Source organism: Solanum verrucosum, unplaced genomic scaffold (genome assembly GCF_900185275.1).
Source record: "Solanum verrucosum unplaced genomic scaffold, falcon-dt-bn FXZP01000144.1, whole genome shotgun sequence".
NCBI classification, from domain to species: Eukaryota; Viridiplantae; Streptophyta; class Magnoliopsida; order Solanales; family Solanaceae; genus Solanum; species Solanum verrucosum.
The window spans coordinates 1,207,174-1,226,359 of record NW_026020773.1 but is presented as its reverse complement, the minus strand read 5'-3'; the positions used below and the strand labels follow the sequence as shown (position 1 = coordinate 1,226,359).

The window sequence follows — 19,186 nt, the reverse complement described above, 5'->3', positions numbered from 1 at the left end:
TGAAGTGAAGCTACTTTGTTTCTTTGACAGCATTTTGCCTTTTATATTTTTTTTCTTCCTCTGTACCCGCCAAAGTATGGAAAATGGGGTTATGCATTAAATTATGCTTCGGAATTTGGCGTAAATTATTAATTTCGTTTTTGAATTATTGATATTCTAAAATGTACCATTATATTTAATTAATTAAATTTAGATACATTCTGATTTGTCACGTAACACATGATAATCAATTTTTTGTAAGAGCATAGAACGATAAAAAGTCGAGAGAATGGTTGAAAACATTCCTATTTCATAAATGTATTTCACTCATGTTGCATGATCGGAGATATATTTAAGTTTACTTAGTCAAGAAGTGTTTTTAAGGCTGTCAATAGTTTGGGCGTAATACATGAATGTGTCATTTAACTTGGCCTCATTTCATATTTATACCCTCCAACTTTGAGAGTACGCAAGTAGGCACTTAAACTTGTATAAAGTTGAACAAGTAAATACATGAGCCATATGTAGCATAATACACTTGGGACACCACGTAGAATGTAAATTGTCATATAGGATGTTACGTAGGACACGTTTCAATTTTTCTTGTGTTAATGGATATATATACCTATGTGGCATCATCTCTTGATTGTTTAAATTGACAATTATTATGAAACAAATATTTTTAATATACATGACAATTTTAAAAAAATCCAATATAAATATAAAATTTAAGTTAAAGTTACTAAATTTTAATCAATCCGCATATAATGGCTAAACACATATGCAGACCCTTAAACTTGTCCCTAAATTTCATTTTGACACTCCAACTCAACCTTGTTCCATTTTAACCCTTCAACTCTAATTTTTATGTTCCATTTTGGCACTTTTAAGTGATGTGGCAGAGAGTGTGCATCACACATTCTTTAAGAGAGTAAAAGACAAAAAAAAAGTATTTTTTAAAAAAATAATAAAAGATTACCCTTCAACTCTATTTCTTTTATGTACCATTTAACACAAAATATTAATTTTATGATTTCTTTATTTCTATATATGTTATTCAACTGCAATTTTGCATTTTAAAATTCAATGATCATCTATTAATTATTGTAAAAAATTAAAACTGACGGATTATCATTCTTTTTTTTATAAAAAAAGTAACAATTTCTTTTTAAGAGTTTTCCTATATTTTTGCGTGAAAAATAACCGACGAAAGTGCGTCGATTCTCTTTCTTAAAAAAATCAATAACAACCCAATGAAGTCTATCGAGTTTCAACATTTTTTTGTAGTGTTATTAATTAGCAATGAACATGAGTTTTTTTTTACTCGTATTTAGTTGAATGAAAAATTAGAAAGCTGATATTCGAGTTATTCCAAGTAGACTAGATATGAAAAAAAATATATGTGATGTTATTTTAAATTAATTAATTGTTTTAAAAAAAAACCAACACACTTTCACCGATTATTTTTCACACAATAATACAGAAACTCTAAAAAAAATATTTTTTTTAAAAATGATGTTCATCCATTATTTTTTAACACAATAATGGCATGTGAAGTACACACATCCCACTTTGTTGATTCTTTGGAAAGAAGTGCCAAAATGGAACATAAAAATTGGAGTTGAAGGGTTAAAATGGAACAAGGTTGAGTTGGAGTGTCAAAATGAAATTTAGGGACAAGTTAAAGGGTCTGCATATGTGTTGGCCGCATATAATTTATGCACTTGTTCTTTCATGTGAGATGTATGACTCAACATGAATGTTATTGTTCAGAATAGTTAACAAAAATTGTTGTGTTTAAAATAATCTTTAATGTCTCGAGTTCCAACTACTCGTAATTTTTTTTACTAGCCAATAATCTAAAAAAATTGCACAAAATTTGCACTTTCACTTAACAAAAAAGTTGCACAAAAGTCCCTACTTAGAGGAATCTATGACTTGTGTTGTCTGATTTCTGTTTCTAAAAAATATAGAAAATTTTATGTGTTGAGTTTATTTTATTCTAGAGTTGAATTTATAAATGTGTGAGTAAGATTTAAGGGGTATTAGTTTTAAATTTGGAGAAATAAAAATTTACGTGGACGCCATGTAGAAAATAAAGGTGTGGTGGACAAAGGAAATTAACAATTCAAAGACAATATGTGTTCAAAGTTGAATGGTAAAGAAATATAGATTTTTCGAAATAAAGTACAAGGAAAACTCTGACCTTTTTTTGTTCTTTTTTACATTTGATAAATAGTCAAAAAAACTTTAGTTGAATTCGTAATATACACAGAGCTCCACCAAAAGTTGAAAATGGTTGAAAAACAAAAGAACTTCCTTTTATTAATATATTCAAGATAATTTTACCATAGCTTATTTAATTTATTGACTTTTACATCAATTATTTAGTAATATTTTGAATATGTATTGGATTCGATTTAAAGCTACTAAATTTAAACGGATTGTCTCTATATCTTCCCTTGCACTTTCATGTGAGGTATATTACTCGCATTATGAATATTATTGTTTGAATTTAAAAAAAAAAAAACAATTGTGTCTATTAAACGTGTTAGGCATGCAATGAAATATATTTTCTTTAATTATATACATTCGGCTCGATAAGTTGTAAGTACTCATATATTTCTACACGAGATTAATGTGTATAACTAAAAGAGATGAAGTGTTGAATTAAAACATTTTATTTAAATTTGAGGTTTACAATTAAAACGTGAATAAAATATCCTGACAACTAATATATCGAACTTAAAATACATATGATGCATATTTTTAATTAAATAAATAAAATAAATATTTTTGTTTTAGTAAGGAAATGCATCAAAATTACAGCAACCGACACTTGTTTTCATTGAAAATTTGAAATTACTATTATGACCTTCACCGTAGTTGTTACGATTGTGTTTCGTCATAGAGCATCCGTGATACAAAGTACATTGGAATTGTGTCTAAAGGTCCCCACTATAATTGTCTTTTTGCAAGTAATTGAATAAATATGACATTTCCTATTTAAGTTTTTACTTCATTAGTAGTAGTTAGTTAACATTTACTACTAATTGTTATTACATAATATACTTTAGTAATTATAAGAGTTTAAAGATTTTAAGCACCTTTTAAGTTGAGGGGCGTAGCTATGGTGGTTCCAGGGTAGTCATGAATATGTCCTTTAATTTGACATCGTTTCACATTTAAACCTTCTAACTTTAAGTGTGCATAAGTAGACATTTAAACTTGTATAAAGTTAATTATCTTCTCTTCCTGTCGTTAGTTCTCCTTCTTTTTGGTCTTTTTTTTTTGTTTTCCACCCGGTGTCCTGAGTCTACATTGGAGCTCTGACTAAATTTGAATCGCGCTCTGCAGGGCCCATTCGGGGGTGACGCTCCCAACAGGATTTTCTCCATACCCAAGGCTCGAACCCGAGACCTCTGGTTAAGGGTGAAACACTCTCACCAGTGCACCACAATCCACGTTGGTCTTCTTTTTGGTCTTATTCCTCTTTCAAGTGCAATAAGTAGGCTTGTAGGTATTTATGAACTGGGTGAACTGGAAGTGCATAAGTAGTTGCTAGAGCTGTTGAGTTTGACTTCTATTACAGGAAGAAATCATCTTTAAGAGAGGAAATCTTTCTTTCTAGGAATTTTGTGCTTACCAAGCCTGTGTTTGAGCTTTATGCCTTTGCCTTAGCGTGTCTTTAGTTTAAAAACATTTTAAAGAAGAGAAAAAGTTATGAATTTCCTGATTCTTGATAGCAGGAGAAATAGAGGGTGGAGAGAATTGCTTCGAGTCATTGAGAAACTTCGTTAGAGTGGAAAAACATAGAAAGACTGTTGCAGACACACACGTTATACATAACAATCTACATGGCAATTTGCGTCTTACGTGTATTGTGTCATATAAAACTCATGTGTCTATTTGTTCAATTTTATATAAATTTAAGTGTCTACTTGTGAACACCAAAAATTAAAAGACATAAATGTAAGATAAAATCAAATTAAATGACACATTTATATATTACGCCTATTTTGGATTTTGTTTACTTGTTCAATTTAACAAGAAGATGAAAGTGCTAACCCTGAGGGGTAGCTCAGCTGGTAAAGGCCTGGGACAAAGTCCTTCAGGTCGCCAGTTCGAGCCCCAGCAGGGCCACTGGAGGCATTACAAACCGGCCGCGTCTCCAGGGCCCCGTGGAACTAACCGTGGTGGACCCGCCTTGAAACAGCGGGACCCGAAAAAAAAAAAAAAAAAAGATGAAAGTGCTATAATTGTTATTATGTTGTACTTAATGGGTGAAATAGTAATTAGACATGAAGTGAAAAAAGGCAATGATATCCTGAGGAGACAGACATGATACAGTGGACAGTTTGGTAGGCTTCTGAAGGGACCAATTGTAGATGTACACGTGTAATTGTACCAAAATACAATTTTGTGGGGCCTATAAATTAAATCTCCTCTGCAACAAGCCACCTCATGTAGGAAGAAATTATTGGTTAGAGTCCACTTGACATAATAGGTAACTCGTGCATATACAAGGTTTTTTTTTTTTTGGTTTCCATCTGGTGTCTGGAGTCCACATTGGAGCTCTGACTAAATTTGGATCGCGCTCTGCAGGACCCATTTGGGGGTGACGCTCCCAACAAGATTTTCTCCATACCCAGGACTCGAACCCGAGATCTCTGGTTAAGGGTGAAACACTTCCACTAGTGCACCACAACCCATGTTGGTGTGCATATACAAGTTAATCCAAAATAAAATTGTGAGGATATAATATTGACTTTTAAGTTATCCGTGATCCTTTTTTAAAATTGTTTATATAAGTCATTTAGACACTTTAATTAGGATTTGTATTTATTAAACATTTTTATCCTTATGAATTTGAATATTTTAAACATTTTTTGCCTATGTAGCATATAGTTTATGATTCACGTCGTATAAACGCGTGAAAGATATCTAATTAGGCAGTTTTTGTGGAAAAATAATATCATTTCTTCTTCATCCTCTTTGTCATCACTATTCCTCCACCACACCACCAATTTGTCGATGTCATACATCCTTCTTCTTTCTGTTTTTTTTTTTTTTTTGCTCTGGACACTTCAGTTCTTCTACCTTTATTGTTATTGTTTTTGACTCCGTTGTCATTTATATTAGGATTGGCAATATCATCATTGCTATCATTATTATCGTTATTTTCATCATGTTAATTTGTAATGGGCTTTAAGTTTGGAATTTGTCTCTCTATGTTGTTTATGTAGTGATTTGGTGTTAAATTGATGTTTAGTTCGTTGTATGAATTTTATTGGAGGAAACACCATCGTTGGTTGAGGTTTCCTGACCTGTCAATCAAATAATTTTATGATCGCAAAATTTTTGTTCCTATTTTTACTTCTCAAACAAAGAAAAAGAAAATCAAAATTTGTACAAATAAATACCCAAGAAAGATTGTATTGCTTAACAATCAGATTGTATTGCTCCATTTTTAATTCAGTTTTTGATGGTTTGGTGAAGATGATCTATAAGAGAGAAGGAAGAAAGAAAGGGAATGACGAGATGAACTTGAGGATGAAGGAAGAGAGAATATGATAGAAGTGATGGAGAATGTGGGGTGGGAGGGGGAGATAATATATTATTGGCATGAATAACTGGTGTGATGTGAGAGAAAATAAATTTGAATTGTTAATATTCCATTAATTAAGGAGATTAGATTTTAAGATAATTATTCAATACAAATTTTTAAGGGATTTGTATATCTGATTTAATTTTTTTAAATATATGGTATAATTATTAAAAAAATATATTATGTGTAATTTTTTTAAACTAAAGATAAAACATGTATATATTGTAGCAAAATATATCTAGTTTTTCCTATATAAATCCCTTAAATTGTAGTATTGTATTATGTGGCTCCACCGTAAAGAAATATCAGATCTAATTAGTTGATTGTAGCACCTCTATTTAAGTGAATGATATTTCAAGATTGTAGTTTTAAGTTGATTGTGGCTTCACGCTTATGAACTCTATTGTATTTTTAAGGGATCGTTTGATTTGACTACAAGTTATGATGAGATAAGTTTAGTTGGAATTAGTTATGATGTGATAAATTATGATGAAAATATTTTTTATTGAGTATTTGATTTGTTGTATTCAGAATAATATGCATTGCATAAATTTTAAGAACAAGATATTTACTTATAAAAATACCCTTCATAAATGTGAAATATATTTGTCATTTACCTATTTTATTCCAAATTTACTATACCACCCAAGGAGAGAGATAATTTATCCCGAGCTTACCAACCAAACAATAATTTAAGTGATGCTATAATTTAATTCAAAAACTATTTGACGTTATCTTTCACACTAAACGTCCCCTAAATGAATAGTATTCATGATTTATATAAAAAAGTTTGTAAATAACCACTTTTAACTCAAAATCTTTTTTCCTACTCTTTTAACTCATGTGACTAAAAAATATTATTATCATAAAAAAATAAATTCATAAGTAAAGTTTCAAGTTAATAATTTTATTTTTAAAGTCGTGCCAAAAAGTGACCGATGAACATTGTTTTTTTCTTCCAAAGTTGAGAAATTATATTCGATAACATTAAAAATAGGTGATCATCAACTTTTGATTTTTTTTTATCCCATAGACAATTCTTCAAAATAAAAAATCAACAATATTGCTCTTGAGTCAAAACTTACTAAACATAAAATCTTATCAACAGAGCAAATTTATTACTACTATTTTGGCTATTTTTTGTACTGTTTCTTGTTTTGATTTTTCTTCATTGTCTTCTTCTTTATATCGAGATTTATTACATTTGAGCCGATGATCTTTCGATAACAACCTCTCTTCCTTCATAAAATTGTGATAAAGTCTACACGTATTAAATCTTGTCTATATCTCGCTTGTGAAATTTCAACGAATATATTTCTATTATTGTTATAAAGCAAACGAAGCCAAAATTTCGAAACTACTCATTTACGAGAGAATTCCGATAATCACCCCCACAAAAGTGTGGTTGTTTTTGGTAAGAGATCCGACCCAAATATAAAGCCCGACCCGAATATTATGCTGACAACAAAATTACAAAAGTTTGAAACAGTGATGAACTCTCCTTTCTTGATTTGCTCAATTTACTTGCAGGAACAAAATTCAATCACCAAAAAGCCCATCTTTTCTGCTCAATTTCCCCATTTAACAGCAAATTGGAACTAGGGTTCCAACAGAAATTCAATTATGGTGGAAAAAAGGAAGCCTTTAATTCTTTCTTCCACCAAAAATCTGCTAAATTCACTCCTGAATTCAGAAACCCAAACCCAGATTTCATTATTGTCAACAGTACAATTGAGAGCTGGAATTCTTCAAGTATCAAAAGATGCAAGCAAGATTTCAAACCCCAAATTTGTTAATTTTGATGATTCTGCTTTGGTGGGGTTAACTACTTCTCAGCTTAGAAGACTTTGTGTAACTTCTGGTTCACTGGTATGAAATGCTTATACCCATTTTTTTTTTCATTTTACCTGCCAGTCTGATTCCTTTTTAAAGAATGGATATATTTTTGTCGACAAGTGAGGGTTGCTTAAGTGGTTGAGCAGCTCCGTCATCTACTGGTATGTTGAGGGTAAGTGGGAACACTATTGATAGTAAAATTATAGAAAAAAATAGATATTTTCGTTGATGGAACAAGAAGATGATGAGACTAGAGTTAGAGCCAGAATTTGAAGCTTATGGGGTCGGGATTCTAATCATTTTAAGTTATTGAGTTCTAAATTAATAATTTTGTACATTTTTTACCAAATCCGTATTCCAACTGCGTCTCGGGAGGAGAATCGAATAATATGTTGAAATTGATATTGGCTCGTCTAAAGACTTAAACTTGGCAAAAAATTATTGGTGTTGATGGATGATGATGAGAATCGTGTCAGAGCCAGAATTTGAAGCTTATGGGGTCGGGACTCTAGTAGTTTTGAGTTTTTAGGTTCTAAATTAATAATTTGTACATTTTTTTACCAATCCGTAGTCTAGCTGCTTCTCGGGAGGAGGCTTGAAAAATATGTTAGAATTGATATGCCTCGTCTAAAGACTTAAACTTGGTAAACAAATTAGTGGTGTTGATGGATGATGATGAGAGCTGAGTCAGAGCCGGAATTAGAAGCTTATGGGGTTGGGATTCTAGTCTTTTTAAGTTACGGGGTTCTAAATTAATAAATTCTGCATTTTCGATGTATTTTGTAAGAAAAATACAGGTTCGAACCTATACCCAATTGGGTTCAGACGAATCCATAACTCGTATTCTAGCCATGTCCGTGGAGGAGACTCAAAGAATATGTTGAATTGGTTGAAAGACTTAAAATTAGTAAAAAAGTTATTGTTGTTGACGGATGAGGATGAGACATGAACTTTTACTCTAATACCATATGTCGAATTGAGTATAAAACCTGAACTTTGGAGAATGATGTTTTTATTTAAGCATTAAGTTTTTTGTCCTTACTTTTCATTGTATTATGCTAAAGATGGAAACTTTAAACTAGGATTCTGAGGATCATCATTTTCTCTGTGAAGTGTTGACATAAGTGTTCTTGGTTTCTTCTGGTTTTTTTTTTTTGATTCTTGGCTGCAATGCTGGCTTCCAGAAGTGCTGTAGTTTTGTCCCCAAATGACAAGTATTAAGATGGAGACTGCGTAGAGAGTGATTTATTGTTCATTATACATTCATTTATTTGTTTATCTGAAATTGGAATGTTACTTGGCATGCTGATTGCTATTGTTGATTCAACTTCTTCCTTTCATACTTCATCACATAATTGATCTTCCGAGCATTAATTTTCAGCTAACTAACAAATTTCAGTAAGGCTACTTGTGAAAAAATAAACAGTAAAGATATAGCATTATTTGCATTTGCAAATACCATAGTCTAGCTGATAAAATTACCATCAATAGCTTACTCCTTTTATTGATCTTGTTTTAACTTGTTACTGCCTCACCAACTTAGACATACGTGATTCTGTATGACTTTGTGCTCCATGTTTGCCATAGGTACTCATCAAGAATGTCAATTCAAGTCAACAAAGAATTGGACAAGTGGTAGTTCTAGATCCTCCCAGTTCGGACAAAGTTTTATCTGAGCGTAGCTCATTGTCACATTCTTCCCTGACAACATTTCTCTTGCCAATTCATAGCTATCCTGATTGTCACAGTATTAAACCAGATGGAGAAGTTGCTTATTTATCTCCAATTCTGGCATTTAACCTTAATTTACATTTGTTGTGCTTGAGATCAATGATTCACCAAGGCAAAGAAGCTTTGTCACCAATATTTGAGGCCAAATCAGATAACATAGTGAGTGAAAAAGATAATACTCTCATTACTCTAGGACTTGAACCTTTAGATCAGTTGCCAAAATATGCCACACACCTGAGGGCTTCTTTTGTGAAGATACCAGAGTGTGGCACTGTTGACTCAGTCAAAAAAGATTCATCTATAGAAGCTGAAGATCGTCAAGAGTTGATCGATATGGAATTGAATAAGTACTTTGGAGTAGATAGATTTCTTTCTAGAGGTGATCTTTTCAGCGTATGCATCAATTGGAACTGCAAATCGGCTCTCTGCATTCCTTGCAGTCAGAAGAAGCAAAATGATGGTTCAGACCTTATATATTTCAAGGTTTTAGTTTTATTTCTTAATGTCATAGGTTCACGAGTAACTTAAATGCCTTGACACTCGCTCTTATAAGTAAGCATCCCAGGTTGTAGGTATGGAACCTTCTGAAGAACCTGTTCTAAAAGTCAACCGTACTCGAACCGCCCTTGTACTTGGAGGGAATGTACCTTCTGCTGTTCCTCCAGATTTCTTGATTCCTCGGCCACAAGGTTCCCTGCCTTTACAAGTGAGCACGGTGAAGACTTTAGCCTCCATACTTATACCACCATTATGTCCATCAGCCCTTTCATCAAAATTTCGGGTTGTTGTGTTGTTGCATGGCTTGACTGGTACGTTTAGACTTTGTCATCTGTTGGTTAATTGGAAAGATGCTACTTACTATATGCATTTTGATCTTCTTTTCTTTTCTTAACTGCTTTATGGTATTTTCTTTTATCACGTTTCACTTGACGTTGCAGAAACTAGCATGATGGTTCTCAAGTTTGTTACATATCTGCACATAATTTCTAGGTCTGTAGTTCAGCGTTTAGATTTTAAAAAAATGAACTTGGTTTATATGTCTATAGTGGATGAGTAGGATAATGTTTAAGTTATTAGAAATGTGATATTATAGTTTTCTTTGATAGATTTTTTCACATGTACTTTACAAATTTTTTTCATGCAGGTAGCAGTTGCAGCTTCGTCTATTTATAAAGTAATTGTTCATTGATGGGTGATTTGAAATTTCCTGCAGGATGTGGGAAGAGAACTGTGGTTAAATTTGTTGCTCGTCAATTAGGCCTCCATGTAGTGGAATACAATTGTCAGAGCATATTTGCAAATTCTGATAGAAAAACATCTGCTGCCCTTGCTGAAGCCTTCAGCATGGCTCGCAGGTATTTTGGATTGCCTAGGATTTATTGTGTATTACCTAACTACGTTGGAGCTCTACCATCAGGTGGTTGACTGAAATTGGAAATCAATATGTCAGGAACCTGATTTTCATTGTTCCCTGTTAGATTGACTACATAAGGCTAACTTAAGATTTTCTAACTTATACAATGCTACTCAGCCCTCAGTTAATTTGTCTTTTCCTCTACCTCAATGTCCTGCCTTGAAGGAATAACTTTTTGTAATTGAGAACATACAATAAGGAATTCATCACTAGATTCATGAGAATAAATTACATATGAAAATCTTCACGTTTAAGTAATTACTTGTTATTATGATTCTCATATATATTTCATGATTGTCTCTAAATGGTTCCTCTGAATTAATTTATAGAAGCTACTTTCCCTTTCACTTTTTTCAAGTTTATTTGGGCCTTTGTTTTTGTTAGAACATGAATAGGTTTATACAATCCTATTAGAATAAGAATAAGTTTATACAATCCTATTAGAATAGGAATAGGTTTATACAATCCTATTTAGAATAGGAATACAAATAGAAATAGGAATAGTAAATAGTATCCTACTTGATAAAGGATTGTATTCTAGTGTCTATAAATAGGGTCTCAATGTAATAATGCAGACACAACAACAATTCAATAATATTCTTCCCTTATATTTCTCACATGGTATTAGAGCCTCTACGATCTTGGTAAAACAATCAAAGAGCTTTCACTGCCGGCGGGCGGCTATTATCTATATATGCCGCCCGTCCGGCCAATGATTATGTTAGCAAAAGTTGGGTCACCGTGTATCTTTCTGGTGACTATTTTCTCATATCTAATTTGTGTAGCACCGTGCCATCATTCCGGTGACTACTTTCTTATATCTAATTTGTGTAGCACCGTGCCATTATTCTGGTGGCTACTTTTTCATATTTAATTTGTGTAGCACCATGCCATCCTTCTGGTGACTTCTTTTTTGTTTTTTGCATATCTGATTTGCGTAGCACCGTGCATCTCTCCGGACTACTTTTCATATTTAATTTGCATAGTACCGTGGATTTTTTCGAACTACTTTTTTATATCTGAGTTGCATAGCACCGTGTGTCTTTTCGGTGACTCCTCAAATTTGATTTGCATAGTTCCATTCGTCTTTCCGGTGACTCCTCAAATCTGATTTGCGTAGGGTTGTGCCATCATTCCAACCCTACCCATATTATTTCTCTTTTTCAATAGGGTCGTGCCATCCATCCGACCTTTTCTATATAATTTCTATTTTCTAGTTGGGTCGTGCCATCATTTCGACCCTACCCATATAGTTTTATTTCATAGATTGTGACCACTTTCTGCCATTAAATCTAATACTCCGGCGTATGAGCATGTTCTGACCAATTTTTCGATGACTTTCTTGTTTAATATCGACTCATCTATTGATTCCAACATGATTCATATACTTTATACTAGATTTTGAGCACTTTGTTGCTCGGGGGGAGTTTAATAGCCCTATATGTCGATTATGTGAGTCACTCTATGGTGTGAAACAGTCTTAGCAAGTTTGGTTTAGGAAGTTCAACACTGTAATTTTATCATTCTGTGTTTTATCAGCATTATGCATCAAATTCAGTATTTCATGAGAAGAATAAGCACATTGAGATTGACTGACATTATGCATCAAATCCAGTATTTAATGAGAAGACAAGCACATTGAGATTGATTGTCAATTTTATGAAGTCGACTGATCAACTTGCAAATATCTCACCAAGCCACTCATCGGTCCTCGTATTAATTACATTTGTAACAAGCTACATGAATTGTATGCACTAGCTTGAGGGGTAGTGTTAGAACATGAATAGGTCTCAATGTAATAATGCAGACACAACAACAATTCAATAGTATTCTTCCCTTATATTTCGTACAGTTTTATAAGGTAAAAAAGTTCAAAAGGATTACTTGGGCCAAAAAAAATTCCACAGAGAAGCTGAAGGTAAATTTACTGAACCTACAAGGATTTTAAGCCGAAGACTCAATTTCAATTTACCCAGCAAAAAGCTCAGTTTCTAGTTTATTTGGGCCCTATCTTAAAGGAATCATCTTCCATATCTGAGAAATCAAAATTGATAAAGTACATCAAATTTATATTCTTAACTATCTTTTTTCACATGGTCTGTATGGACCAACACCAACCAACCACTTTTACAACATTTCGACAATGAAATTGAACATGTGTTAAACCAACCTCAGTTCAGGAGGTAACACCGTCTACATTGGCCTTCCCCCGAGCCTGCATAGGTGGGAACCTTCTGGCCCTGGGGTCCGCCTGTTAAACTAACCTCAAATAAGTCCATTCCAACTCTATTTCAAATTCATCTTGTCAAACAGTGTCAAGTAAATTAACATAAAAAAACTGGTTGTCTTTAATGTGTTCTTTTATTCCTTTGAAATCAAATGTCACTACAGGTACTCTCCTACTATTCTACTTCTTCGCCATTTTGAGGCCTTCCGTAACTTGGCCTCTAACGAGGGTTCACCACATGACCAAGTTGGTATGAATTTAGAAGTTGCATCCGTCATAAAGGAATTTACTGAGCCAATTGCTGAAGATGAAGAAATTTACTCAGAAGGAAAGTCAAATGCTCATGATGTAAGATAAAATCCAAGTTCCTTTTGAGTTTCATGTCTTTGTGCTATTCATATCATACTGAACAATGTTGATGAATTTTCTAATGAATTATAGTGATCATCATCAATTGGATTATTTTGTTTTTCTTTCCTGTTCACTTTTCCAATGTTTTCATGTTGTTCTAATTTACTTGGGGTCATCTGCATTTTTTGATTTTTTTCTACCACAACTCACCTCATGTTCTTTCCTTATAAAATGAATTTTCTTCTACCACAACTTACCCCATGTTCTTTCCTTATAAATAAAATAAAAATTTACCCCATGCTTTTCCTCATCAAGTCCATTATGCATATGGCTATTATCATATCCTTTGTTCTTTAGGGGTGGGGTGGACCTCTTGACAGATAGAAAGGCAATGACAGAAACATTACTTTCTATTGCCACCCCTCTTTCTGAAAGGTGCTGCGTGCTTCACACGATATACGGTAGAAGAGTCGGGTTTATGCTTATTCTTGTCTTTTGTTGATGCAGCAAGTAAAGGTTGCTCAACCCGTAAATCGGCACCCGGTGCTGTTAGTTGCTGCTGCTGATAGTCCTGAAGGCCTTCCACCAACTATTAGGCGTTGTTTCAGTCATGAGATTAGCATGGATCCGTTGAATGAAGAACAAAGGAAGGAAATGCTCTCCCAGTCTCTTCAACATGTTAGTGAACTACTTCCAAATGTAGGTAAACTTGATGTTACCTTTTTCTTTTTTTTTATAATCGAGGAATCCGTCTGTGACCCGCCCTTTGGACCAATCACAACAATGTTTCCTTTTCTAGTGTTTGTGATCTTAATATTCACTACTATGTACGATACACTGGCACTGGGTATGTTGTTATACGGTACACTGGTCCTAATGTCTTATATTACACTTTAGTGGCTATAGGCCAAAAGAGCCCCAGTGCATTGAAACTCTGTGCATGAGAATGCCCATGAAATTGAGAAACTTGAGGAGTATAAAGGGTGAGAGAAAGGAGGTGGTTTGGGGAGAAGACGAGCAATGGAAGGACTCTCATCGATTCCTTTCTGTTATTTTCTAATTACTGAAGTTATGGGTGCCAATTGTCATCATTTTTGTTGCAGACTTCTTTGGAGGACCTTGTGAAAGATTTGGTTGGTCAGACATCAGGATTCATGCCAAGGGATCTGCGAGCTTTAGTTGCTGATGTTGGTGCAAATCTAGTCCATAGTCACGCTAGTCAGGATGTGAAGGTTGTGCATGGAGATCTGAAAGAGGGTTCTCATGAGAGCAAGCCAATTGAGAATGATGGCTCACATGACTCGGCAAAGTCACTAAGCAAAGAAGATGTAATGAAATCACTGGAACGATCAAAGAAAAGAAACGCAACAGCATTGGGTACTCCAAAGGTAAAATCAGAAAATGATTACACAAACAAAACTAATCTTCTTTTGCTTCTTTTGGGTTGGTTGGACTCGCTCAGCATTTTAATTTTTTCTGCAAGAAAGCGAAGCATCAAACTTTCCTTCTCTTTTTTTTGTGTGTTGGGTTGGGGTTGGGAGTTGGGGGGCAATAAAATTTGGTGGAAGTTCAGATATTCACAATTGGATTCTTATGTGCTGACTGCTTATATTGGTTTGGTACATCTTTTCTCGTCTAGTATTGGATTGTAATACAGGCAATCAAATATTGTCTTGAAAAGTCTAAGAGCCCGTTTGGATTGGCTTAAAAAAAAAAGCTTTTAAGTCAAAAAATAAAAGTCAAACTTAAATGACTTTTAAATCAAAAAATAAAAACTAGGGGGAGACCTACTTTTAGTTTTTAACTTTTTTAAGTCCTTTAAAACTTATTTTAAGTTATTTTTAACCTTGCCAAACACTTCCAAAAGCTAAAAATGACTTACAAGTGTTATAAGTAAGTTTGACCAACTTTTAAGCCAATCCAAACAAGCTTTAATTCTTCTGCTTGAGAAAATGCTTATATATATGGTTTACGCTAGTTTAGGTTCCAAATGTCAAATGGGAAGATGTTGGTGGGCTTGAGGATGTGAAGAAATCAATTTTGGACACTGTACAGGTATTGCTTTATCTTACTCCTCCACAACACTTGGAAAAACTAAAGTGAATAAGCTTTCTATTAAAGTTGACACTTGGTTATGCTGACGTGTGTCGAATTGAAGGTTACACTTTTCATTTCTGTTACCTTTTGGATGATGTGACTTCCTTTTGTCTTCTTCATTTGTAATGCAGCTGCCTCTTTTACATAAGGACTTGTTTTCGTCTGGATTGCGCAAGCGATCTGGGGTTCTTTTCTATGGACCTCCTGGTACTGGAAAAGTGAGTTTATGAGTTGCTTTATATGGTGTTATATCATCTGTATTGTTCAGTCATGTTCCCAGACGTTTATAATACAGTCTCTTGTCATTAACATTTTGTTGAAATGTTCAGACTTTACTGGCAAAAGCTGTTGCTACTGAATGCTCCCTGAATTTTCTCAGTGTGAAAGGGCCCGAGTTGATTAACATGTACATAGGAGAATCAGAGAAAAATGTTCGGGACATCTTTCAGAAGGTAATCTATTTTTTGCTTTTGCTAGGATGCTTTCAAAAAATATGCTGCTTATTTGCAATTTTCTGCAATATTGCAGGCCAGATCAGCTCGACCATGTGTCATCTTCTTCGATGAACTTGACTCGCTTGCTCCTGCCAGGGGTGCTTCTGGAGACTCCGGGGGAGTAATGGATCGAGTGGTTTCTCAGATGCTTGCTGAGATTGATGGCCTGAACGACTCTACCCAGGTTAGCTACTCTACTCAATCACAAAATAGATCTTTGTTCTGTTTTTTGATAATCGAGAAATACCCAATGTCTAGCTGGGGCACGTTTTGAAATTTTGATGGAGAATGGGTCCACCCTCTACCCTTTTTCACTTAAATAACCTACTTTTGTCTGCAGTAGGATTCAATATCGTGACGTGCACCTAATCTACACTTCACGGGTTGCGCTCTTACCACTAGACCAAAGCCTTGGGGCTAGCGTTTGTTCTCCTTGGTACTTATTAACTAATTCTTGGCCCCTCTTCTATACAGGACTTGTTTATTATTGGAGCTAGCAACAGGCCAGATCTTATTGATCCTGCCCTTTTGAGGCCAGGGCGATTCGATAAGCTCCTTTATGTTGGTGTTAATTCTGAAGCCTCGTACAGGGAGAGGTACTCTTGTATTTTGACCCTCTTCTGTACTTATCTTTGTGGTCTCCATTTGATTTCTTGAATTTTCTGTAATATTTAGGGTCCTTAAAGCACTTACGCGGAAGTTTAAATTGAAAGAAGATATATCTTTACTGTCAATAGCAAAAAGGTGTCCTCCCAACTTCACGGGAGCCGACATGTATGCACTGTGTGCTGATGCTTGGTTTCATGCTGCGAAGCGCAAGGTGAGTGCTTGAATCCCATATTTCTAATTTTCAAATACTTTACTTAATAGTGTCGGTGCAATAGGTAACAGAGAACAACTTGGCAATTCTAACCAACTAATGGTATCTCAATTTTATTAAACATATGCAAAGTCTTCTGTGCATTATCGTCATATCTGTTTCGTGAAAGATATTGAGCAATTTAGTGGTTCTTCTGTAGGCATTAGCTTCAGATTCGGATTCAACTGGCTCAGATGAAATGGATGTCTCAATTATCGTGGAATACGAGGATTTTTTAAAGGTAAGACAGCCACTAATGGAATGTTTTGAGGTTTCTCTATGGGTGGACAGAGGTGGATCCAGAATTACGCATGAGTTCAACGTTTGAATTCTTACCATTTAGTCCGTTGCATTTGTTATTATGGATTCATTATTTAATATTCATCGAAATTTTAGTAATTGTCTTAACATATATATTACGCTCCGTGTTGATTTAAGTTGAACCAGGATACATCTGCCTCTGTGAGTGGATATATATCCTATGCTACTAGTTAAATGATCATCTTTCTCCATTTTGAAGGTCTTGGGAGAGATCTCTCCCTCATTGTCAATGGCGGAGCTTAAAAAGTATGAGTTGCTCCGGGAACAGTTTGAAGGATCATCAAGATGACAGAGGCGTTGCTCGGGAAGACTGAAGTGTCACCGTGCACGGTTAGGGTTCCTCCTACCAATGGGTCAAGAATTCTAGTCGTGACTCACCCAAATGCCCCCCATTGGCCCTTTATCCTTTCCGGGTCTAGATTTTTTGTGTCGTTTCGACAGGAAGAAAGAAAGATAAAAAGGATGCTCAAGATAGATTATGGATCTGCTATCTACTTCCCATTTTGAGTTAGAGTTGATAATAATTGTCATTCAGCATTTGTTTTTGTGTATATAGAATAAAATAAAATCATGTACTAGTTGATTAAGCAATGAAAGAGCTATATATTTCTATATGGTTATTCACTACAGTTCTTTATATGTCCATGAAAATTTACTTAAGAAATGGAATGGAGTGAAGAATGAGATGATCTTTATCGTGTATCAATTTTAAGATCACTCTATGAATAGATCAATGTAATCTCTCACTGTTCACGACATCCCTTGTTTCTGGCAAGAACGGCTCTTACGTGGAGGAGTAGAAGTGTTGGTCTTCTTCGGATAATTTGTTTGTTTGTGCCTATTGTTACCTATCGAAGAACCTCCATCTCCCTCCTCGGAGCGAAGAAAGAGGAGCACGAACAAGAGGTTGTCCAGTGGTTCTGTCAATTAACATTAAGTAATCATGTTAAGCTAATAAATGCCTGATATATCTTTTTATTTATCTTTTATTTACGTAACCACAATTGATTAATGTGTATTTTTATTTTTATTCATAATTCCTTAGGTCAAATTAAAGGGATGCTGGCCTAAAGAATATGAGGGATCACAAGAAGAATATTCAGTGTCATCATCTCTTTTGGGATTTATAATATTGATGATAACAACAAATATATATGGACAAAATTAATTTCGAAAGAGACGTTTTTTTATGATTATGAAATCGCTTTAAATCAATCAATTAGCAGGGTTAATAAAGGCATGTAAAAAATTGGAGAAAAATGCTAAGCAGAACAAGACAAGTGAATTAAAACATTTATGAGGTGATTAGGCTATATTTACATCATCAGTATTAGAGAATAGAGATTGAGACTTCATAACTACTAGCTATTACCATCAATCACCTTTGCTATTAGTGACAATGATTATCTTTGTTAATTACGTTACTGTTAGTTGCTATTATATTTATCGCCTTTGTTATTATATTATATCCACAGTCACGTCGTTGTCATCATAAACGCCTCTTTGCCACCACTATCAGTTACACCATCACTGTGATCAATCCTTACCATCAAATATTAATCACCTTTACTATCACAACTAGCACTGCCGTCAACCACCACCAACGCCCAATATCAATCATCACACAATCTTCAGCCACCATTACACCACCACAAATTACTAACTTCAATCAACTCCATTATCACAATCACTACCATCAATATCAATTTCCACCATCGCTTCTGTGATTACAACACCAACCATCATCACTACAAATCATCTCCACCATCACTTACAAACATAACAGTGTCATTTTTCTTTTATCAAAAATAATGCTTTTATTGAATTTGTATATTTTTCTAATGTTAAATTACTTTTTAAATTTGAATCACATATTTATTATGTCTAAACATAAAATAAATTATGTACTTTTAGATATTAAAAAAATAAACGGTCTCAGTCACTTCATATTTAAATTAAGAAACATATCTTAATTATTGTAAATTTGTAATGTACATTTAAATTTACACATGCCAAAATGAAAGGAAAAGTTCAACAGTTTGAGAGGTAGTAAACGACCAACTTTTTACTGTTTAGGTATAAACAAAAATATAAAATCATATTACAAAAAAACTATATTTTACAGTTTAAGAAAAAAAAACAGTTCTTTTTCTTTATTTAGAAAAAAACAGTTAACCATACAAAATGAGAAAAAAAGAAAAGAAGTAAAAGGAGGCTTTTTCTCTCTCTTTCATTTCTCTCTCTCTCATCATTTTTGAGCTAAACTGAG

At 33.9% G+C, this 19,186-nt stretch overlaps 1 protein-coding gene across 1 annotated transcript; it reads left to right on the top strand.

Annotated features, from left to right (window-relative positions):
* The first annotated feature begins 7,049 nt into the window (after nt 1–7,049).
* Nucleotides 7,050–17,625, top strand: LOC125812978 (peroxisome biogenesis protein 6). Its single transcript, XM_049492458.1, has 15 exons — nt 7,050–7,456; nt 9,011–9,637; nt 9,720–9,963; nt 10,368–10,509; nt 12,960–13,143; nt 13,654–13,845; nt 14,250–14,534; nt 15,130–15,201; nt 15,375–15,461; nt 15,573–15,695; nt 15,772–15,921; nt 16,212–16,333; nt 16,413–16,557; nt 16,757–16,837; nt 17,117–17,625. Exons 1-15 carry the CDS (start codon nt 7,211–7,213, stop codon nt 17,204–17,206), a joined length of 2,790 nt encoding a protein of 929 aa, XP_049348415.1. The 5' UTR covers nt 7,050–7,210; the 3' UTR covers nt 17,207–17,625.
* The last annotated feature ends 1,561 nt before the right edge of the window (nt 17,626–19,186 follow it).

What these genes read in the sequence shown, in the direction of transcription:
- LOC125812978 (XM_049492458.1), top strand. Translation starts at nt 7,211, where the DNA reads ATGGTGGAAAAAAGGAAGCCTTTAATTCTTTCTTCCACCAAAAATCTG. An exon ending in CAGACCTTATATATTTCAAG is followed by an intron (nt 9,638 to 9,719) that starts GTTTTAGTTTTA and finishes TAAGCATCCCAG; the next exon opens with GTTGTAGGTATGGAACCTTC. An exon ending in GAAGCCTCGTACAGGGAGAG is followed by an intron (nt 16,334 to 16,412) that starts GTACTCTTGTAT and finishes TGTAATATTTAG; the next exon opens with GGTCCTTAAAGCACTTACGC.